Here is a 24,576-nt window from a genome sequence, read left to right as displayed (position 1 = left end):
GAGAGAGGGCACACAAGGTGGATTTATTATAAGTCTTCAGGAGAGAATTCTGCAAACTTCCTCTCCTTCAGGCATGCAGTTACCTCTCGTTGCCCTTTGCACACTCCTTTCCTGTCAGCCTGCACCATTCACAGCAAGCCTCTCTGTATCTTAAATTACTTTTGGTTCCAGCATGTGCACTAGGTATGGAATAAATATGCAGGCTTTTTTGTTTCATTATGCACGAGAGCAGTAGATCCTGAAGTATTCTGAAACTTGGGTGCAGTACCAATTGATACAAGAGGCACATTAACAGGTTTCAGAGTAACAGCTGTGTTAGTCTGTATTCGCAAAAAGAAAAGGAGTACTTGTGGCACCTTAGAGACTAACCAATTTATTTGAGCATAAGCTTTCGTGAGCTACAGCTCACTTCATCGGATGCGTACTGTGGAAAGTGTAGAAGATCTTTTTATACACACAAAGCATGAAAAAATACCTCCCCCCACCCCACTCTCCTGCTAGTAATAGCTTATCTAAAGTGATCACTCTCCTTACAATGTGTATGATTAACCATAAACCATCGTGAGCTACGATGAAGTGAGCTGTAGCTCACGAAAGCTTATGCTCAAATAAATTGGTTAGTCTCTAAGGTGCCACAAGTACTCCTTTTCTTTTTAAGAGGCACATTAGTTATTGTAGTTCTCTAACAGCAGCATATAGTGCAGTGAAGGAACTTCAAGGAAAAAGAGCCTTTAATTCAAATAATCCATCTAGTTATGGGTGGTTTTTTTGTTTTGTTATGTTGGAGCAAAGTATATGAAGAATTCAGCTTGGTCAAAATCTGTTCACATGGTGCCTTTTACAGCTGTGAGTTTAAAAGGACACTATGTCATTGGATTCAAAGCTGGACAAAAAGAAAAGGAGTACTTGTGGCACCTTAGAGACTAACCAATTTATTTGAGCATAAGCTTTCGTGAGCTACAGCTCACTTCATCGTAGCTCACGAAAGCTTATGCTCAAATAAATTGGTTAGTCTCTAAGGTGCCACAAGTACTCCTTTTCTTTTTGTGAATACAGACTAAGACGGCTGTTACTCTGAAAGCTGGACAAGTTACAGATGGGTTCCTTCTCAGTAAAAAAAAAAAAAAAAAAAGATCACTTAACATATGGCTATCTAAGTGTCCTGTAAAAATGTGGCTGTAGAACCTTTGAATGAAACATAAAGATAGGTTTATTTACTGCACTTATGTTTATCTAATAGTCCTTCTGTGTATGTAACACAGTATTTTATGTTACTTCTTTAAGACCAAATATTGTAACACTACTACTGATATTAGCTAAAGTGACACTTTTTTGTTAAAGTGGCAAAATCCATGTAATGGGAAATAGTTCAAAGATACCGTTGTTAAACCATTTGAGCCGCATCAAGATGAGAAGATCTAAGTGGATAAATTTTAAAAGATTGTCCGAGTTAGGGCATTCATGGATAATGTTACTTTGGGGGCTTTTAAATGACTTTTTGAAGGTATTTGGAATGTAAAGTAGCTGTTGGCAAAGATAAAGTTGAATGATCATACTTAAATGCAAACAAATGTCTGAACATTTTTCTGACCGTGGCTTTGAAGCAGCTATTACAGATTTGCTTGTTGTATTTTAATGGATGCCTAAAACATAAATGGCATGGATTGGTTTTAGACCTGCTGTTGAACAGTTGGAAAACTGCCCTCTGATTAGATCTAATTTAGCATTCAGTGAGCTCTAGATTGGATTTCTTCTTATTAGTCTGGAGACACACTGATAAAAATGCTCTGATTAGAATACATTGGTAGCCAATGTAATTTTCTAAGCTTGAACGGGACCATTTTTAAAAATGTATCGGTACATTGTAAAGCAGTGCATGCTATTAGCAAGGGAGGGTGAACATGGGTCCTTCTCAAAGCTTTCAGGTTTTGGTTTAGGAGGAAAATCTCTTAAATTGCACAGCAGATGCTACTCAGTTGTTTGCTCTCAATTACACTATTCTTTTAAGCCCCACAAAAACTTTTCTAACCTTGTGTTTTGTGTATAAAATAATAAAGTAGGGCCACATGCTGCCTCTCTTAATTAGGTAGAATAGTATCTTAATTCTGCAAGTAGTTCTACTAAAGTCAGTGGCCTACTTTCACAGCAAGGTGCTGCTCAGCTTGAGTATGGATGGTAGAATCTGACCCATAATATCTTCAACAATCCTGTTAGTCCCTTGAATGTGGGAAAGATGATAATTTTAGTTTACTTTTAGACCACTTGGAATGGTGGTTAGAATTCTGTAATTTCATTCAGACAACACAGAGGTCGGCGAGGCATATATGCTATAGGCAGTAAGGCACAGTTAGACGGTGTCTATCTTTTCTTTTTAAATTTAACTTTATTACCCTCCTGGATTAATTTAAAATTTGGGGATAAATGTAATTTCTTAAGTCTGTGCCATGATTAACTTACTAATTGGCTGACCTAACATATAATAATAAATAACCCTATAACTGGATTTCAATTAAAATGCTGCTCTCCCAGATCATCTTATTGTACACAAGTGTAACCAGCAATATCCATGGAATCCAGTTGCAATACGGATTCTAGCATCCTAATGAGCAAGTGGGACCTCTCTTCTTGGACTGTATCAAGCTCAAACTAGTCATGTTCTGAGCTTCTGGTAGCCCAAATGGTAAAGATTCTGGATGGTGGTTCATGGAAGTGATGATCATGTTCTTTCTACTCAGCTTATTGGGCTGTATCAAGTGCCTCTCAGGGTTTTAGTTTCCTGTAGTGAGGTGTACTATTTTCCAGGACGGAGAACTGGAGTGTGAATTCATTAGTGACCTGTAACCTTCATTTCCAGTGTGTGGCAACAAGATATAGAAGGAGAACACAGCTGTAGAATAGCATTTGCTTTATTAGCATTGCTTGTCTGACATGTATATGAATATTACAGAAATGAGAAGTGCCTCAGTTGGAGATGGATGTTTTCATGTAAACGTTAGCCACAGTCAGTTTTACTACCTTTCCAGGAGGCTTTAAACTAATCCTGGTCTGTCTGGAGGCTGGAATAAAATTAAAGCAACTTAGTCATCTGTCTTTCAATTTTCTTGGAACATGGACAAGACCTTTCAAGAATTCCTGAGTTTCCCAAATAACATGCCAATCACAGTGCAGTAGGTAAAACTTAACACCACACGGCTGGTTCTTTCTCTGCAGCAGTTTGACAAATAAGCTTGATGACTACTCTGCTTACCCCCTCATGGCTAAATCTGCAACACCATCCTGCAGCGAAACAGAGCTACGATTCAAATGGCTCATGCCAATGAATTGTGGATAATTCACACAGAGTCTAACCATACTTTTCATATCTGAACAATGCACTTTTTGCAGCCATATTAAAACAAACATTTCAGACCATTTTTATTGCTGTCAAACACCACATGCTTTGAGGTATCTTCGTCCCTGGAGCCAAAAGGATATCATAACATTTTCTGTTTAAAGAGATTAGGTACCTAAGTAGGGAATGTAATCTGGTTTATCAAGTGTCTAACATGTATCAGTTTTCAATAAATCTTGTTCCTTAAGGAAATTTGCCTTACACTGTCACTGGTCATACCAGTGCTGTGATGTGTTGATCTTAAATCTTGAGAGGTTGAGCTTGCTAAGGTCAATTGGACAATTAAGCACAAGAAAAGTTTCCCAGGGTCGTTACTGTTCTTTTGTATCTAGCCCTGTACTTACTCTTTCTATACGCCAGTGTGCTGAAAAGCTTGTACCTGGAAAATGATGGGTTTGTTGTAGCTTCACCTCCATAACAATCCACAAGAAGCTTAGGGTTCTCTTCTCATTTTATAAATGTCTGTGATTTCAGTTAGCATCAGAGTTAAATGTGTGCACTGAAGTGGGGAGTGAGCTATAAACATACTAATGTGTGTACACTGAAATATAAACAGATAAAATGCATTTTAAAGGTGTTCCAGAATTAGAGATGGGCTCAAGCCAAAACCCTAGATCCAAGTCACTAATTTTAGTGAAGTGTGGTGTTAACTAGTAACTTTCCTTGTCTATTCAAAATACAATTATACAGAGTGAGAAATTGCACTGACATTTGAAAACTGGTGCAAATGAACACTCTTCCCAAGCCTTTTCCCTCTAAAAGCTAGTCAAACTTTTTTTTAGTTAACGCTCATTGCTTTTCATTTTCCTCTGCTTCTGTGTTGTGGGTTTTGGCTGGTAATGAGATTTCCAGTACTTCCACAAAGGATGTTGTTATCACAACATCTCCAGCCCAGTTTTGTACCACCAAGTCGTTCAGACCACTTAGAGAAGCTCCAGAGAGGTGAAGTTATGTGCCAGTTTTAGCCTGTGAGTTGATTTATAATTCTAGGTGGATGCCACGTGGAATTCAATTATCGCACCGAGTTTCCACCAGATTCTCGATGTTTAGCCATTGGATTTGAGTTAGGTAGAATCTGAAGCTCAAAGAGAATGCAGAGAGGTGCTAACCCACTCAGGGTGATGTAAGGCAGAAAAGTTCTCACAATCTCTCTGCAAACTTGAAAGCAATAAGCTCTGCACCCCTGTGTCCAGCACCTCCAATATAGTCTTCGAAGTAACATATCTTTATTAGTTTTAACCAGTGCTACAAAATCATATATAAAAATAACAAAACCTGTGAACGAACAAACAATTTTCATAACAAAATCCTTCATTGCACACTATTGCTTGCCCCCCAACACTCCCTAGTCACCTCATGTGTACCTGTCATCAGCACACCTGTTTCCCTTCCGATAACAGATAAATTCTTCCTATCCCATGAAATTCTTCAGTTTAGACATTTAGTCTTATAAATAAGGTGCCTGGATGAACCAATTTCTGCCAAGCTGCCATCCCAGTCTTTTAAAACTTGGACCCTAGAGCTTTTCCACTTTCTAAGCATCAATTTATTTTCACAACCAGATGCAGTTGCAGTCCAGTCTTCCAAACATTCTGTAATCCCATGGTATTGATGAAAAATCATTTAAAATGAATTTGCACTCTCTTGCTCTTGAAAATACTTAACTGTCTTTCAAACCTGTGAGGGTTTTCTCTGTGTGTGTGTGTGTGTGTGTGTGTGAGTGTGCGCGCGCGCGCGTGCACATGCGTGTGGGTCCGTGTTCCTTCTTGCCTGAATCAATCTTTCAACTGTCTCAGAACACACAATAAATGCTCAGTAAAAGAGTCCCACCCGCACCTTTCAGTGTTTGTCAACTCATTACACTTCTGACTGAGCGAATGCATCCAAACTGTTTGATTTAACCCACTTGTATTTCTGAGTGAATCTGGGTCATTATTTTACATTTTTAAAAGCATTATTTATGATTTCTACTTTATTTTGCTTTGAATTGAGAGGTTTGGGTTAAACCCAGAACAAAGCAAAATTCAATGGTTATGAATCCAAACCAAATAGAAATATGTGTATTCCACACTGCCTTTATTGCAATCTCTCTAAAAAGTGGGGATGTTTTTGTTTCCTTTTGAAAAAGCTATGCAGACCATGCACTTGTGTTCTCACTGCAAATTAAACCAGCTTGGAAGCACTGCAGGGGATAGTGAAATACCATTAAGATGCTCTGTATCTCAAGTTAAATGGTTACATTAGAAACAGCAGACTCGGTGAACGCAATATGGTCTTTGAGAAAATGTTTGTATAGGTCTAGAATTTTTCAGATTTTCTTGTGCTTTATTTGGATTGTTATATATCATACTTAAATTGTCTTCTGGAAAGCCCTGTAAGTCAACAGACTTTCATTTACTAAATTCTGTGAGGAACCTATACCCTGGAGAAACTGTGGTCCTAGAAGGCGTTGAGCATCTCTCAGAATCCAGTCCCTTACTGGGAGTTGAGGGAGCTGAGCACCTTGTGAGGTTGGGCCTTACTGGGCACCTTACAAACAGTGGAACATTTCGCTTTACAGTGTACCCTGTCACTTCTAAGCAAAGGATTGCTTACCGTGGCACCAATCACAGCATTTTACTTATGGAACAAGTGACCATCTTCAGTTCTTAGCAGAATCACATGGGACACTTTTGTCTTGTTATTTAATGCAATCCTGGGAAGAACAGGACGACAATCAGATCAGAGTCTAGTCCCGAGTAGAGAAGAAGGTTCTCTGTATAGATCTGTATAATAAGCTTTAAAATTATTTTCAGGCCACTTGCAGTGTGGGTTTTTTTTTTCCTTTCAATCTTTCTGTGTTTACTCTTGTGGTAATATTACAAACTTAGCTGATGTGTTATGTGGCTATACATCAGCTATGATCTCATTGGCTTTCATAAGCTGAACAGGGTCAGTATCTAAATGGAGAACCTATCAAGAAGCCCAGGCGCTGTGACAAGAGGTGTTGGTAATTCAACTGTCCTCTTTCTTCACAGTCACAAATACCCCAGTATAGTGTTAGTCATTGTTCAGCTTGAGCTGCCATCTTTTGGAGGAGAAGTGAAACTGAAGCTTTTAAAATCTGTCAAAGTCAAAATGTTAGACTGCACCATGATTAAATTGCAACATGAATAATTAAATTGTACCTTTTGGAGTTTCCCTTTTTAATTTCCACTGGACAAATTCTTTGTCTTCACCTCCTTTTCTAAACTGTTGAGAAAAACTGATAATGAATTAGCTCTTGGCATTGTCAGCTGAATCCTGGCAGAAATGTTGGTGGCCAGTCATAATATGGAAAAAGATATATATCAGTGGTTTTCTAAATATATTGAGGCAGATGATGGGTAGCAAGCTTTGTGCTCTTCATATCAGACTGCTAGAAGCCTTCTTAATCTTCCATAGCATGCTTATACCAGTTTTGTAATATCTTTTATTGGTGTCTCTAGTTATGCCAGCTACTGGTAATGACAAGCACTTTTTTTTCTTCTAACTGGATCATAGTGATGCATATTAAGATACATTTTGGGGGGGGGATTCTTTTCAAATCTTAGCCTTTTCCACATCATTTTACTACATACCATTTTATCACATTTTACAGAGGATTATACTGGCTTAAGTCTGGAAAGATTGTAGGTCTTTCAGTGCTTAGTTTTTGTTGGAAATAATGACATTTAATTTCTCATTGCTTTCTCAACTAATCTGTAATAATAGTCTCTTTAGTGAAATACACTGATATTTTAATACTTTGATGCCCGATAAACAGATGGCATTAGATGTATTCCATCTTTCTCAGAGGGAGACACCTTTTTAGCTCAGGACATCAATATTTGGAATACCTTTCAAGAGGAGAATACTTTCAGGAAAAAAAGATACAGTTTTTATACCAACAGCTGGTGGCCATATTTCAAATCAATCACAGCAGCATTTGGGAAGCTCCACCTAGATAGAAATTGTAACGGTGTCAAAATACTGTATATAGACACCCTTGTGGCCACAGCTATCTGTATGGAATCTTAGGTACCACTCTACGCTAACTTCTGGCTTTTAATGCTGATGTAACCAGCTAGTTGAGGATCCAACACCTTTACAAACATTAATTAAGCCTCACATCAGCCTTGAGATATAGGTGAATAGAAATGGTTGTGGTTTGCTCTATGATAAAGCGAGTCAATAGAACCCAAGTCCTGATTCCCAGTGTCTTGCTTGATGCAGCCTCCCTTCTTAGGGTATGACTACACTGTAGTTAAAAACCTATGGCTGACCCTTGCCAGCTAACTTGGGCTGCAGGGCTGCTTAAATGCAATGTAGATGTCTGGGTTTGGGATGGAACCTAGGCTGTAGGACCTTGTGAGGTGGGAGGGTCCCCGGGATCAGACTGCAGGTTGCATCAGAACATCTACACGGCAGTTAAATAGCCCAACAGCCCAAGCTCTGTGAGCCTGAGTCAGCTGACACAGGTTTGCAGTGTAGATATACCTTCATACCTCCCACACAGGGATTTTGAATGTAGGTGAAGCCTTTTGCTGTAGGTATTTGATAAGAGTTACGTGTATTCGATTTGAATTCTACTGTTATCCATGCAAATAACTTCAGTCACCTATCTCCTTACAAGTCTCCGATGTCTTTTAAGCCTGCTCTTTCCCATCCTGTTCTCATTTTCCCCAAAGGAGTCTGGCAAGTGGGCCCCATCGGTCAAGTGACAGAATATTGGCTGTTTTAATTCTAGCTGTATTGTCATCGTTATCATAATACAAAGCTAACTAAAAGGAAGAAGAAATAGCTTCACAGTGGCTCTGTGCAGCTTTTCTCCCCTTCGTTTTCCCTCAGCTTATTAATGTACTTAGAATGATTTCTGATCCATCCACTAGCAACAGAGAGCAACCCGCAGTCTTCCGAGTGCATTAAGGCTAGGCTGCTGTTTCAGACTTTGAGTTATGTAGTTATTTGCTGATAGTTTGATTACTTGTCTTCACTGAGCAGAAAATAAAAATGCTACTGGGGTGAAAGCCTCATCAGCATCCCTCTTTACTCTTAAAAACCAATTATTTTCAATCATTTTGTTTTGGAAGTTCAAAATGTTATTTAAATATTAATTACTTGACACTGTGCTTGTGTATATAATTCAATTGGAAGACCATCTTAATTATGTAGCTGGAACTTGTGAACATCTGATACCATTACTGTGCCAACTCAGTACACTTTCTTTCAAATGACTTAGCTGAAACACATTATTACTAAAGCGTGCCTGGACAAATTCGCTCTTAGTAACACAATCATAGTATTGTAATAGAGTTGTGTTCTGCTCAGGGCTTTCAACAGAGTGCAAACCATAGGTCGTTAGCCACTTTCCCTTACACTATGGAGACATGGGATCTTAAACTTCTGAGCGATCTTTTCCACACTTTTTTTTAACTTGTCCAGATGGATGAAAAGAGAGAGCTGAGTTAATAATCCATCATCCCTTTAAGTAGCATGTGGTTTTATTTCTTCTGGAATTTTTAACTTCTCTTTGAATGCTGTACCACATGTGGAACCAGTGTATAAATCACATCCGATTAGGATGATAACACAATGAAAAAAATTAGTGGAAATTACTTTCACCATAATTTGTTGTAAGAGAAATATTGGTAAGGCCGTGTTAAGATACGGCTGCAAAATACACTGCTAACTGTTCCCTCTTTCAAAAACACTCTAGACAGGATGAAACTCTTGTCATTTTTTGAGCACAGTTTTTAAAAGGTGCAGTGTCTAAACAGAATCAGTTTTTCTGCTTGTTGAGTTATAGCTGGCTTTCTCACCTATAATATGTTAGAGGAATTGAAATCAGTATTTATTTTGTGGGTTTACCTAATGCACATGTTTGAGTCCAATAATTAATCATTTGAAGTAATGATTTAAGCCAGGATCTTAACAAGATAAAACAGGACATTTTCATGGAGTAAAACAATATCCAAAGTTGCTATAGTAGGAGTAAAGCGTAATCAAGAGCTTTGGAAGGGATTTAAACTTGCATCCTTCAGGCCATAAGTCAACTTCTAACTAAAGGGGGATAGGAAGAAACTTTCCTGAAGAGTAGTCTATTCCATACCTGCCTTCTTCATGGTTCATAGAATCATAGAATATCAGGGTTGAAAGGCTCCTCAGGAGGTCATCTAGTCCAACCCCCTGCTCAAAGCAGGACCAATCCCCAACTAAATCATCCCAGCCAGGGTTTTGTCAAGCCTGACTTTAAAAACCTCTAAAGAAGGAGATTCCACCACCTCCCTAGGTAACGCATTCCAGTGTTTCACCACCCTCCTAGTGAAAAAGTTTTTCCTAATATCCAACCTAAACCTCCCTCACTGCAACTTAAGACCATTACTCCTTGTTCTGTCATCTGCTACCACTGAGAACAGTCTAGATCCATCCTCTTTGGACCCCTTTCAGGTAGTTGAAAGCAGCTATCAAATCCCCCCTCATTCTTCTCTTCCGCAGACTAAACAATCCCAGTTTCCTCAGCCTCTCCTCATAAGTCATGTGTTCCAGTCCCCTAATCATTTTTGTTGCCCTCCGCTGGACGTTTTCCAATTTTTCCACATCCTTCTTGTAGTGTGGGGCCCAAAACTGGACACCGTACTCCAGATGAGGCCCCACCAATGTGGAATAGAGGGGAACGATCACATCCCTCTATCTGCTGGCAATGCCCCTACTTATACATCCCAAAATGCCATTGGCCTTCTTGGCAACAAGGGCACACTGTTGACTCATATCCAGCTTCTCGTCCACTGTACCCCCTAGGTCCTTTTCTGCAGAACTGCTGCCTAGCCAATGCACATTTGGTTCATGTATGTTATTAAATATGGCATAATATAATCACTGAAATATTTGTAATTTATCTTCTTATTTTTAAAATTAAGATCAGCTGCTGATCTAGTACTGGTTCAACCAACTTATCTTCTTTACTAGATCAAATTACCTCCTGTTTGTCATCAGCGTCCAACTGGGTTATTACAACAGTAATGCAGTAATAATAATAATAATTCATAATAATTACAATAATTAAAACAATAAAAAATGAAAAAAATCTAAACTAAATGCAGAAATCTGAAAAAAAAATCTAGTATTTTCCTAAATGAAAATTTTCCTAAAAAAAAATTTGGGGATGGGAATTTTCATCAAAATTTACGCATTTTTTAAATGTTTTGAATTTTAAAAATTGGCATTTTCTGTCAGAAATGTTTTGACAAAAAATTTCCAACCTTCTCTACCTCTAAGTTTTTTCTGTGTCTGTGCTGTGTAGCTTCAGGTACTAGAGGTATATTTCATAGGTACTATATATCCTCTACAGAACAGCAACTGCTGGTCACAGAAGTATGTTGTGTATTAACTGAGCTCCCGGTTCTAAATGGTTATGTGAGTTCTCACTCTAGTTCACATAACCAAGTCCCTTTTTAAATTACTTTCTGTGATCCATAAAGTAGGAAGTATGCCTGTATATCTTGGATGTATATATAGACTCAGTCTCTCTAGGTTTGTATTTCTGTTGTACCTCTCATAGCAGTGGTATCTCTCACAGTGTTGTTTCTGGTTGCATTACTGCAAATAGTGGCAAATATTTACCAGGAAAGAGTCAAACTTTGTAAACTCTAGTTTCTAATACTGGGGATGTTCATGATTTTCTCAGAATGGGTGTTTGAGTTTTTCTTACTCCTCCCTTCCTTATTGTTTGCTATTATTTATTTAAGTGCTGACTTTACAGTTAACACACAGTTACTTTTAAAATGCCTCAGCGACAATTCTGAAAACCATTTTGTTTAGAGATATTTCTGTATGTACAGTACCTATATGATCAGTAAGTCTCTTTCTCTGCTCTTGAACTTGTTGCCTGTTCCCTATGAGACAATAGTCGCCAATTAAGGATATCTTCTTTCCCTTTTGTTATAAATATGACATTATAAATATTGTTGTGTATAGTTTTTAGACTTCAGGTGAGGGATATGTAGCGTGGAAGGGGCACCACTCTTTAAATTCCTGTTGTCATGCCTCTTGTTTAGCCGCCCATAGGCATGAGCTATAGTTTAGGGTTCCTGGCACTTCCCGTTACAAAATCCCATTTTCAGTTCCTCACGACTTTGCCAGACTTAAGTTGCTTGGGCTGCAGTTTGCTATGCTGGGTGTCTACCTCAGGCTGAATTATGATGTATAGATAATTATAAGCTTCAGCAAAAATGGTTCAGCCATCTCAGAAAAAATAAGAAGTGATCATGTAATTAAAGATTGTATCATAGTGCATACACAGAAGGGGTTCTACAGGCAACCTCGATTCTGGCACTTCCTAAGTTTTGAAGGCTAGACTTTCCAACCACAATGTTGTAATATTTTTGGTGTGTGCAATCTTCACTCCTATGCAGAGGATGAGCTGTATAGCATTGATATCCCTTTTAGCACTCCTGTTTTGAGGGGTTACAAAGGTAAAGTGATGCATAGGCCCTGTGCTGACCCTCTACAAAGGGGTGAATTGCATCCGTGCTGAACAGTCTTGCTAAGGTGCACACCTCACAAAAAAAAGGTAGGGCTTCCCCATCTGTGAGTGCAGATTTAATTGCAGATGCTCTGGGGAGGACTCATTACTAAGATTTCATCATTGTACACTCTGCTACTTTTATTAACTATGCCATAAATAATTATCATAAAGAATTGCAGCCAAATGACCACTGGCAAGAAATATCAAAACACATTTTGTATTGCATTTTCCTAAAGTTCTACTTGTGTTACTGACTGGCAAAATTCAGCCACTCAATGAATCTCTCAGTCTTGGGTGTAGATTAGTAAAGTTCTGCTGTATCTCTCTCTCTGTTAAATTCTTTCCTGGATTGGTGGGTTGGGGACACTCTATTGAACCATCACGCCTCTGTCAGGGTGTGGTTCACAGAAAGTGGTTTATTTTATTCCACAAAGTTGGAGAACTTACTCTAAGATAGTTTGTTCCCAGTGCTGCCACTGCTATGTCTCGTGTTCGTTGCCTCTTCTACTGTTGTTGACATAGTACACAGTTTGAGCTGAAGGGCATGGTTTATATCTGCACACATTAATGTGAGATAATTTCAGTCATTAAAAACAGAGCTAGTGGTGCAGAATATCAGAAAATGCTACTTCGGTTGTATAGTGCAGGAACTCTGGAAGCTGATTCTGATTCGAACTGTGGTGCACAGCCCTGCACAGGCATGCATGAAGATTAAGTAACATTTTGGCTTCAAATAAAAAATATCTCTTCAGATACTCAAATCCAGAGCTGAAGTCAGAGATCCTGTTGATGTGATCAGGTAGATTGCAACCAGTATGGGGCGGAAATGAGAGAGAGATTGCATTATAATGCAGGGTTACATTTCTGTATAGTAGTTAAAAGAATATCAAAAGCAGCACCATAAATCACTGGCAACAGCTACTGGGAATGTTAGCGGGTTGTTGGAGAGACCCAGAGAGAACTGGAGGAACATGAGAAAAGGAGACACAATGGAGAAGACTCCCAATTTGGGTGTGAAATCAAATCTATCCTCCATGCCCAAAGGAAAGGGATTTGCATGTGTCACTGTAATCTCATACAGCATCAATACTGCTTTTTCTTCTTCAACTCTTAGCTAAATGGTTGGCCATAGCAATTGTTCACCATTTGGTCCTTTCCTATGTGGTAGCAAGTGCTTGACAGTCCAAGAGTCCAACATTGGAACAGACTGGGTTACTTCTGGGTTCCCTCCATCCTCGGTTGGTGGAATTTTATCCCGGATGTTACAAGCCACCTGGAGACCAGCATTTGCTGGAATGTCTTGTGGCATTCTTGCGACATGTCCAAAAAGCGTAAAATGCTGTCTGTGGAGAGTGGCCCCAGTAATCTGTAGATCAGAGCAACCGTAAACATCTGCATTCCAAATGAAGTTGTTCCACTTTATGCCCAATGTACAATTTTGGCATTTTGTGTGGAAAGCCTCCAGCTTTGCCCAGTCTGAGTGCCATAGTGTCCCTGTTTCGCAACCATACAGCAGTACGGAGAGGCTACAGCTGAAATAGATCCTGAACTTGGTGGTTGTGCCAAGAAGATGTTGATTCCATATTCATTTTAAACCACCCATGACAGATGCTGCAATGTCAATCCAGCGAACAACCCCCATGTGAGGAACTGGTGAGTATAGAACCCAAATAGCAAAAGCTGGAGACTGTTTTGACAGTTTCATTAGTCAAAGAGATTGGGGTCATGGGTGGACCTGATCCCTAGATTTTGCAGCTTTGTCTTTGACCACAAAACATGGAGACCAACCTTAGCTGACTCCTCCTCCATTTGCTGGAGTGCGTTGCAAAACCTGTCGGGGCTCTGTACTAGAAGAACAACGTCATCCACATAATCAAGGTCTGAGAGTGAGAGAGATCACCAAGTGGTTGGGACACCTATGCCCTTTAAGGCCTTCCAGAGCATGACTCAGTCAGCTGAATCGAACAGAGCCTTAAGATCGACATACGCCACCTGCAGGGGCTGCTTGAACTCACGATGTATCTCTGACAGCAAGCGGAGGGCCAAAATGGCATCTAATGTGGACCTGTTTCTCATAAACCCTGACTGTTGGGAGCGATGCTTCTGATGCAGCCGGGGCTCCAAACACACAAGCAGAACATGCACAAACATCTTCCCTAGCACGGACAACAAGGTGATCGTCCTGTAGCTCTTACATTCGCTGCACAGTCCTTTACCCTTATAACATGAGATCACAAGACTGTCCTTCCAGGCGGTTAGCAGTTCCAGTTTTCCACACTAGGCAAAAGACAGCCAGAAGTGATTCCCCTACAAGGCCAATAGTGCATTTTAGCAGCTCCAAGGGAATGCCATCAGCGCTGACCTTGCGTCATTTTTCAGTTTGCAGATGGTGCGCTTCACTTTGAACAACATTGGTGCATCAGTACAAGTGTCTGGGTCCAAAACAAATCATCCAGCTCTGAGCAAGTGACAGCTGGAGGATGGTTTGGGGCACTGTGGTCAGTACAACAGCGTGTTTGTAATATGATCATGGAACAGTCCTCTTGAAACACAGCAGTTAGTGAATGTTACATTAAAATAGGGAAATAGTAAGTGGGGATAGTAGATAAGAGAGGTGATAGCTGAAGGGCTCATAAGTGCCTGTTTGGGGGAACAGCGCAAAACCTATCCCCTTTTTATGCTGCCTTCTATAATGTGTTGACCTGTATCACTTTGAGAAAGAGAGACAAGTAATGCATGAGAACTCGGAGATCATGGTGATTACTTTGTCTTGGACACAGTGAAAATCATAAGAACAAGTCATTAACTGATGATCTGCATGCTTGCTGTTGAAGCAAAGCTTCAGCATGCCTAATACACTGGAGGAATTATTCAAGTGTCCTAATATGAAAATTACTCTGTAGTACAGCTAGGGTCAGTAAGATTTTAGATTACATGCCACATAATCACCAGTCGCAGCATTTTAAGCTGCCCAGGGGGCAGGGTGCTGTTGTAAGCCCCCTATTTGAGACCAAGATTTCAGTTCTGTAAAATGCTGTAAGCTGTTTGTTCAAGCAAGAGCTGCCCACATTTATCCCTCATTGCCCTCTATTGGACCTTATCCCATCATAGACCAGTAGCCTGCTGCACAGCATCATGAAGAAAATCCAGGTGAATTAATATTGATTTTTCCCCCCCTTGGTTAAGCAGGGAAACTGTATTCTGACACATTATTACATCAAAGAACTGTACACTGTAAATCCTTGAGAAAAGGACCCTCTGTTTCCAAGTATTACAACTGAGTATTTACTAGCACAACTATTGTAACACTTCAGTGCAATATCTGGGGCACCCCACAAATAAAATGGGGAGTACAGAGTAGTGGTGGCCTTAATTTGTATGAAAGACTTCTTGTAGTTGAAGGGTAGAATAGCATTAAGAAAGCTCTGTGTGGCATGCTTTGTTGAGAAAAGGATTGCAAGATGTTACCCTAGCTGGCATGCACTTCTACCTGACAGAATGTGCCCTAGTGTCCTTAGGGCTAGAGGTGCAAGTTAATGCAGGAGACAATACTCCTGTGTAAGACACCCTCAAGTGTTATTTAAGATTTCATGCTAGTTTGCTCAGGAAGCAAAGATACCTTTCTCCCCGCAAACACAACCCTATTACTATTATTGAGGCAGCACACAGAAGCAGCGATCAGGTTCAGATCCCATTGCAACAGCCTTTCACTCTTACTGTTTCAGTCTTACCAACTAGAATAAGATTTCCTTTTTAGAAAGTTGTTGCCTGTTGAAAGTCCATTGTCAGTTTCAGAAAGCTCAAAGATAGTTAAGGATTTTGTGGATAACTTTGGTGAATCACTGAAGTTAAATGGAGAGGTCAGTTTCATATAGGTTTGATGACAGATTTACTGAATCATTTCAACAAAGATAGGCATCCCTTCAAAAAATAAAAATGCTGTTGAATTCTTTAGGTAAACAACTCTAAGGAAAAGCTTTAGGTCAAGACACTTCAGAGGTCCTGAAGAAACATAAGCCACTTCAGAAACTACAGTAGAACACAGAAAAGAAGAGGTCTAGATTGGTGTGAGGTCTTACATGTGTAGGCCACAGTCTTGAGTATGGCTCAGGTTGGTAGTACTTGAAAGTTGAGCCTGAATGGGCAATGAAGACTGCACTCCCCTATTACTGATGAAGATTATCCATACATGTCAGAGTTGATGTGACCATGACTGGGTGGTAGGGGGAAGCTTTCCTTGGTGCTATCCATTCTGTATTGTTTTTCTGGATGAATGGACTACATTTGAATTATTATGGGTCCTCTGTGCAGATGTGAAGGTGGGAGAGGAACTGAGATGCCTTCTTCTATACTATTCCCCTTGCACACCTGCACAAGAGACTGACATAACTGAAGTGGAGAAGGCAGGCACTATGCTTGTTTGTACTATTCTCTTAAAGGGATGAGTGAACCTGCATCTCATAAGGGTTGTGAAACTCCCATTGTGATGTGTCTTCCCCAAAGCCTCTGGAAAAATCCTGGCTGAGCTGGTCATAATTCTTCCTGAAACTCCCACTGCTACATGGCCTCTCTCACCCCTCTGCTTAAAGCTACAGCCTGGCCCCAGCATGATCATTCCAATTAGTTAATGTTGGTGGATAAACTGTGAAACTAGAAGCAATGAGACTTAAATAAGGTTCACACTACATTTATTTATTATGCTTCTAATGTATTTGTTTGGCAATGATTATATGCTTGGCACTGTACAGTACACACATATAGATAGTCCCTTGGAGTTTACAGCCCATAGACAGAACATAAATTGATGGGATGTACAAGGTAATAAAGGAGTGTGATTGACTTTGTTGTTTCTTATCTCTTTATTGTCATCATAGAAACCATGTTGCTTGTGATATCTATGGACTACACTAAATGTAAAGGGTCTGTCTTTGCATGTCATCGCAAGTCAGCATTAAATAGCTCAGGATCTATGGAAGCTAAATGGAATATTCTCCTAAAATAATACTTTGTATGCAATTATGTATGGTGAACTGCCAGTCTGTGTCCCTCATGTCAGCGTGCCCTGAGTAAAGTGTTCAAACTCACCCCATTCCTGGGTTTTGGCTCTATTAGTAACTCAACCTGTATCACGCATAACTATCAAGGGAGCCTGGCTCTCCCTAGATTTTTGTTCCAGAACCTACTGCTCTAGTTTCCTGTCCCTCAGGAGACTCGCTCTCGCTCTCTGATAGAACTAACTAGCCACAACTACCGCAATGAGGTGGTCAGAACTTCAGCAGCTTCGTGCAGGGTTCAAACACCTGCTGACTGTGGGTTAAAAGAAGTGCCCTGTCTGCCTCTTACAGTGGACTTCCATAAAATAGCCACTACGTAGGGGAAGGCAACTGTTTGACCATCTCTTTGTGTAAATTATGTAAGGATTATTAAGGAGAAAGCTGTCTCTATGACCCCTATACAATGTTTGTCTGGAATTATCTTGTACAAATTATGTGCACAAAAATATATTTTAAGGACTTTTTTTTTTTGCTTATCTGACTCTGTCATAGCCATCTCTGTGTGGCTCAGATTGATATGTCCCTCAGATTGATAGCTCTAATGGTGACTGTAGGGTTTTTGCTTTTAAGGTAACAGGCAGACCAAGGACCTTTAATGTGGAATGATTTGGTTTGAGTGGTTTCATTTTTTTTAGGTTAACCCCAAAGTTCAGTCTCTCTTTATCTGGTAATTACAATATTAGTGAATTATAAACCTTTCCTCTGCTTTCAGGCTTCTCAATGCCAATAAGATCAACTGCCTCAGGGTAAACACGTTTCAAGATCTGCATAATCTCAACCTGCTATCTCTTTATGACAACAAACTGCAGACCATCAGCAAGGGGCTCTTTGCACCTCTCCAATCAATCCAGACTCTGTGAGTACCCAGACATGCTACAACTGACAGCTCTTCCCTTTTCCCCAAAGATGTTCCCTATCTTTGCACTGCCTTTGCATCTGGCATTAAGACAATATTGAAAAAACCCAAGGCCAGTAGCTTCCCATTTTTGTCAGAAATAAAAGAAAAACATGAAAGAAAAGTATAGAATAAATTCAGCACTGCCAAATTCTACAAGGTTCAGCCTCTTTTCCAGGGGTCTTATAAATATCATAAATTTATTAATGAATATAATTATTTCATTCAGGGACATTCAGTGGTTTTAAATAGGGAGGATACTGGGCATGTGCATTTGACTTTATGTAGGTTATATGCACAGCAGACTTCATATATTTTAAAATATTTGCATAATGGTTTTCTGTGAGCCTAAGTATTTGTTATTTATCCCTACTGGATGTTGAGCCCTGCTGCATAGTTCATAAGAGTTGAAGCTACATTTTAATTGACATTCCAGGCATGTGGGGTAAATGTGTATCACTGTAAGTTGTTAATCATTTAGGCCAGGTAAAATAATTAATTTTTTTAAAAAATCCATGGATCTATTGTGTTTTCTCTGAGTCTTAGTGTGAGACGATATTAACGCATTAGGATTAAGAGAGGGGTCAGAAACCCATTATTTTTCTTGGATACATAAGGATACACCAAACCTGATATTTTACAGGGTAAGATTTTTCATCATAAAGCTGTGAGAACTTCCAAAGAAAGAATAATACTCCTCTCACAGAGTCTGACTGGCAAACGCATTTTAAAAAATGACCAAAACTTTGCGTGTGTCTGTACGTGCACATGCACATACTGCAAGACAGGCACTGCACTGTGTAAATTTATTTTGTGTATGTTTGCTCACCTAAAAGAAAACGTACAATTGTTGTTTTTAGCAACAAGTAAGCTCAAGAGGCTGGGATCATGGAGATAATTTGCCACAAATATTTGGCGAGCACCTGGTGCACCAATCCAAGCAAACATTAAAATTAATATTTCTGTGATGTATAACTGGCTTTGGTTTGTGTGTGTATATATGACTCTGTTGCAAATGCTAGATGTTCATGAAATTCAACAAACTAAGTGAAACAATATTTTTAAAATGTTAAGCTATAAAAGTTACTTCTTGGGTTCCATGTTTTTTCTAGACAGAGCTTGGGACCATTACTTAGAGTGTATATCAAGCTTTCCTCATTGCTTCCCATTGAGACATTTTTCTGTGGGCAGTTTGGTGTTGTAGCTGATTTCCAGTTTCTGCCTTTTTTTAGAGCACTGAGCACAGCGCATCCCTGCCATCACATACTGTTTAGTTTGGTATTTGGACCTTCCAGTACTGGAATGGATTTAGTTTACAGGCTCAATGCAGGAACAGTGTTTAGCCTCTTTGGGTAACCTCTGTAAGGAACATTTTTTCTCCCCACTCTTTACACTCATTTGACTCTGCTCTCTCTGGTGCTGCCACCACAACCGGGTGGCATGTTATTTTCATTATATTAACCTACAGCCTCTAACCATACCTGGGACAAGGAAACGAAATAAATGTAGTGTGGATGGAATATGAGCTGGAGAGAAAAATATGCCTAGATAGTAGTAGGACCATAACTCTCAGGGAATATGTCCTTATACCTCTGCTCCGTAACACAAGTTAACATCTTTCCATATCCAGTTCTCCAACAAACGGACCTTTCATGACTGAGGTCTGCATCCGGCTCCCTTTTGAAGTCAGTAGGAGTTTTGTCATTGATTTCAATGGGAGCAGGAGCAGGCTCAGAGAGAGTCCTGACAAACTTTCTGTATTTATTACCTCACTGAACCCAACAAAGAGGACCAAAACAACTGTGGAAATAATTCTTGTCTTAACCTCTGGGAGCCTAAGTGGAGCAGAAGAGGCCTCTACCTGAAATATTTGTAGATAATCCAGAGGAACTTTATCACCGCATTTGAATGTCTGGTGAAATACCTTGCCAACTAGACTGGTGTATTTCACACAGGCCTTTGCTGAATTATATTAGTCAGGCCCTAGTTTGCCTCAGCTGTCTATTCTGAAAAGTTAAAATTTCAGATCGAAATCAATGCAAAAAAACTCTATTAGCCCTGAACAGGATATGCAAACATTAATTTCACTCTTGAGCGAAGGCTTCTGGCTCATTTGTGGCTTTGCCCACTGATCCAAGGTGTTCTCCTTTATTTATCCAGATTTTTATCCCTAGGAAGCTGAGCTTGTCAATAAACCTTCTTTTGAAACCAGGGCACAAAATGTTCTCTCAAATCAGGTGTTTCTAAAAAGATGTGTTTCTATTACAATACATCATGTCAGGCTCGCAAGTGAAAACACTGGCCTTTGTAGACAGAAGATCTGAATCCTTTAAATCAGGCTTTGCTGTATTAATTTTTGCTTCCTCCATGAAAGGACTTGCAGCAGGCTTAATGAGCTACGAAATACGATAGCTCACAGAATTTTCCCATTCATGTGCAGCTCCATGTGGCTTCCGCCAGGCCTGAGTTTTTGGGAGCTTATTCAATTACTTTACTCTTCAGGTTTGCGTTTGTGAAAAACAATGATGGAGTACAGAGTCACAGGTCATTTCTGATTAAACATCCCATCCCTCTTGCAGACATTTAGCTCAGAATCCATTTGTGTGTGACTGCCATTTGAAGTGGCTGGCTGATTACCTGCAGGATAATCCGATAGAAACCAGCGGCGCTCGATGCAGCAGTCCACGTCGCCTTGCCAACAAACGAATCAGCCAGATCAAGAGCAAGAAGTTCCGCTGCTCAGGTAATTCATTTATCCAGGCTGTACTGCACTTTCAATTCAGAAATAAGCAGGTCCAGAGAGCCTGCTAATCAGATCTGCAGGACAGTGTTTGCTATAATGGATACTGTGGAGCATCTTTTAAAATTAAATTTGGGAAATTCAGTTAGTCCTCCAGAAAACCAATTACCTTATGGATTAAAAAAGAGCCCAGTCTGTAGCTTGTCTTTTTTTAAAAAATCCTTGACATTTAATTTTTAAAGAATGCTGGGTTATAAAATGTCTATGAAAACCAGTGGAGATACAGATGAATTCATATGCCAAATAGTGTATTTGGGAAAGGCAGAAACCTGGATGTACATTGGGCCAAATCCTGGCTTGAATGGGAGCTCTGCCTGAGTAAGTACTCAGCAAAAAAAAAAAAAGAAAAAAAAAAGGGGGGGGGTGAAGGGGGAGGCGCAGGGGATAGAGAGAGAAAAGAACCTTGTGGATTAGGTCCTACATAAACTGCAAGGAACAGTTGTGCCCCCGGAGGGAAACAGGCAGAAATAGACCATATGAATTAGCCGGGCTTTACCATCCATAACTAATTTCTGCAGATCCAACCCAGAAACTCTTACTTTAATTTTTATTCATTCACGCAAAGCTGCCATTGCAGTCAGTGCATTTTTGTCCTTAGGAAGGAATGAATCAAAACTGACCTCAGGGTGTGGTCCACAACTTTTGTTGTTTACAGTATGTGTAATTAGTTGATAATGATGAAAATAATCTGAAAAGTAGTATATACAGCTCTTCCTCATCCCCAGCACCTCATAAACAGTACTATTAGCTCTTTTTCATCTTCCGGACCAGATGTCAACAAAGGGATATCGCCTGATGCAGCCTAATTTAGCAGACTCTGTTTATTCATGTGTGTGTTGTACTGGTAGCACAGGTTTCAGATTTACTGTACTTGTGACATGCTGTAGGAACAGGCAGAATTTCAGTGTAAGAAAATCTACTGCTATGTATTGAGAAGAAAAATGACTGACTGTCATTGATGAAATACTTTTCAGTATTTTCTATAAAAATTACTATCATTTTTGTCCTCTCCCCTTCCCCCCACCCCCGAAAAAACATTGTGATTAATTGTGCTCCTGACAATAAAAGATTGATGGCACTATAGACTGAGGTAGCATGAGAATGAATGGCAGCAGCCCAGAACAAGAATGCTGTATTGTGTGTCTCAGCAAACAGTATTCTCAGATAAACCGCCCTTTACTGATAAAATAAAAGAAGGATAACTTCATTTGCAATCAGTCTTGTAGGGAGGGCTTAAAGCCTTTCAGTAATTTGAGTTGCAGGCTCAAGTCATGCAGTTTAGAGCCAAATCTTAAATTATTAAATTATGGGGTGTTTGATCCAGGGACTTTGTTTAGGCCCATCCCTGTAGCACAGTAACTCACCATCAATATTTGCCTTTAAAGAAACTTGGAATGAGAATGGAGAAGTCATGGATATTTACAAAATAAAGAACACTATGAAGAAGTTAATGTCTCTAAATCTATCCCAATCTGCCATTTTTGTTTCACTCTATTAATAGGGCAAAGCAATAATCAAAATGTGTTACATGTGTGTGTATATATATACACCCATCCTATGCAGTGGTACAGGCCATTGAAAAAAAGCTGAGACCATCTGATACAGTTTTTGAAGGATCAGAGTTGAGAAGGGACAGCAATTCACCTAATGGTGCTGAGAGTAATGTTTTGTCTGGATTCCTCTGTTGTGTCCTTTCTTCAGTCCATCATGTTCTCAGTCCATCTGTTCCAGCCTAGCTGATTAATTCAATAATATCAAACACCCATAAAAAGGCATACCTCGAACTTTCCTGGGCTTTGCCACAACATGTCTTCAGACAGAGATGTGAAGTGTGGGATCATTATGTATTTAAAGCAAAAACAGAGGTGTGCAATGCATCACTTTCCCCAGGGACAGTCCTGCACAGTACTGCTGTGATGAGAATACTTAGTGATCTGTTTATCTTTGCTGACTTAGGGATCCTTCTCAGCTGATTCTTGCATCTGTTGCTCAATGAAGGAATGGGAAAATAGTTTCTGTTGCAAATCTACAGCTTACACCTTCCTGCTCAGGGATCACAAAATTAATTTCTCATCTAGGGCTACTGGTATTTTCATTTTATTTGTGTTAGCCCCTTAATAAATTACAACGTAAATATGCCTGAAATAAGCATGTATTTCAGTCAAAAAAGTAGTAAATGTATTAATAATTTTCAAGGGGGGCGGGACGGCAACCCTGTTTTAATACCCTGGTGCGGTTCTTGAACTTGAGCGGTGTGGAGGATGCCAAGCTCTGTTGAAATCTGTGGGAGATGCATGTGCCCAGCCCTTCTCAATATCAGACCCACGATTAGTTCACCTTCGGTGTACTTAGCATTATAGCAACAGGGGAAGAAATGGGCTCCGTGTCATGGAGTTCCATCCCAGAAAGTCCACAAAGCCCAACCCCCCAGCAGTGCAGATATTTTTCTTCTTCCTTTGGATTCTCCAAGGTTTCACAAAAGTGTCTTTTCAGGAGGGATTTGAATGAGAAAAGGCATGGTATGTGGAATAGGAGAGAGGGGGGTAAAAAGTGGACTCCGGAGGTGACTCAGAAGTCATCTTGGGGTGAGAGGGGAAGACAATGGAGTTGTGGGAAAAAGGGAAAAAAAGGGCCTGGGAGGAAAGATGAGACATTTTGCTCAGTGGAGTTTGAGACGTCAGCTCTGTATCTAGGAGTGGTGTCAGGACAGAATTTGGAGATATGTGGTTAGATGGAAGAGCATAGGCTCAGGCTTTGATAAGTAAAACAATAAGCTTCATACAAGACAGTGATTAATTTCTGGAGGCTTTTTTCTTGAGTTGGTACTTTCTTCCTCCTTCATTCCCTCCCTATGTCTTCATGCTAGTATTTGCAAAGGTAAATTGTATTCTCCTTGTGGACTGTTCCATCATCAAGGCAGCTCCCTCAGCTCCTCTCCCAGCCCATTTTACTGATTTTACCACGGATTTTACTGCCGTGTACCTGATGATGATGGAGCAGCCACATCTTCACAGGGTTATGGGTGTGTCAAGGAAGGACATTCAATGCAAGCTTCCACCAATATGCTCATAAAGGGGGAATGTTGTGTCATTTTCAGTAGCAGCAATACAAGAGCCTGGTAGGATTTTCCTTCCTCAGCAGCATCTGCTCACTCTCAGCACAGTGGACGTTAGAGAGACAATATGGGTGAGGTAATATCTTTTATTGGGCAAACTTCTGTGGGTGAAAAAGACAAGCTTTTGAGCTTACACAGACTGCTGCTTCAGTGGGACATGTCAGTTCTAGGTCACTGGAGGATCTCATCCTCGGTAGGAAAAAAAAGAAAGTTCTTCTGCTTGGTAGCTTTTGACTAAGTTAAGCTTTGTTTTGTAAAGCAGCACCAGTCTTTAGGGCAATAAAAAGGATCCAGTACTAGGTTTTGCTGCCTCTGTGGTTGCTCACTATCACTTCAAGAAATGTCAGAATCCTTGATTACTCTATATACAATGGCTATTGTACAGAGCTCTCCCTGCACTCAAGATTCCTAGTTTGTTTGTGTAGTGTGTGTATCTATGTTTGCGTACACGAGTGCATGCACTTTATTGGTATAATGTCAGTTTCTTGTGCATTTGAAAACTGATGGAAGTTCTACCTGCCCAACTCTCCCCACCCCGCTTTTGGTGATGGTTGAAGAATATTTGTTTCTAAGAGCGCCAAATCACAAAAGCTTCCCCTCCTACAGTGTAGAAACATGAACTTCTTTCCCATTTGAAGCCCTAATAACTAAACCTGGCTCCTTAATTCCTCTTGCATTGGGCACCTGTGGTTTTTAACTAATTTAATTAGCTGCTACAACACCAGATAGGTCTGTACAAACCAAAAACAGGGTGAACTATTTAACGAGGACAATGAGCCATCTGCCAACACAAATCT

The 24,576-nt window shown here is 39.9% G+C and overlaps 1 protein-coding gene across 1 annotated transcript in view; it reads left to right on the top strand.

Moving 5' to 3' along the window:
• SLIT3 (slit guidance ligand 3) overlaps positions 1–24,576 on the top strand; it is a 790,143-nt gene that overhangs the window by 571,456 nt on the left and 194,111 nt on the right. The window contains exons 13-14 of the mRNA XM_074960679.1: positions 17,682–17,825; positions 20,444–20,607. Of these exons, the coding sequence (XP_074816780.1) occupies positions 17,682–17,825; positions 20,444–20,607 (308 nt within the window). The remainder of the gene's footprint in view (positions 1–17,681; positions 17,826–20,443; positions 20,608–24,576) is intronic.

Source organism: Natator depressus, chromosome 8, assembly GCF_965152275.1.
Source record: "Natator depressus isolate rNatDep1 chromosome 8, rNatDep2.hap1, whole genome shotgun sequence".
Lineage (NCBI taxonomy): Eukaryota > Metazoa > Chordata > Testudines > Cheloniidae > Natator > Natator depressus.
Note: the sequence above shows the minus strand (reverse complement) of the source record. Positions and strands in the feature narration are given on the sequence as shown.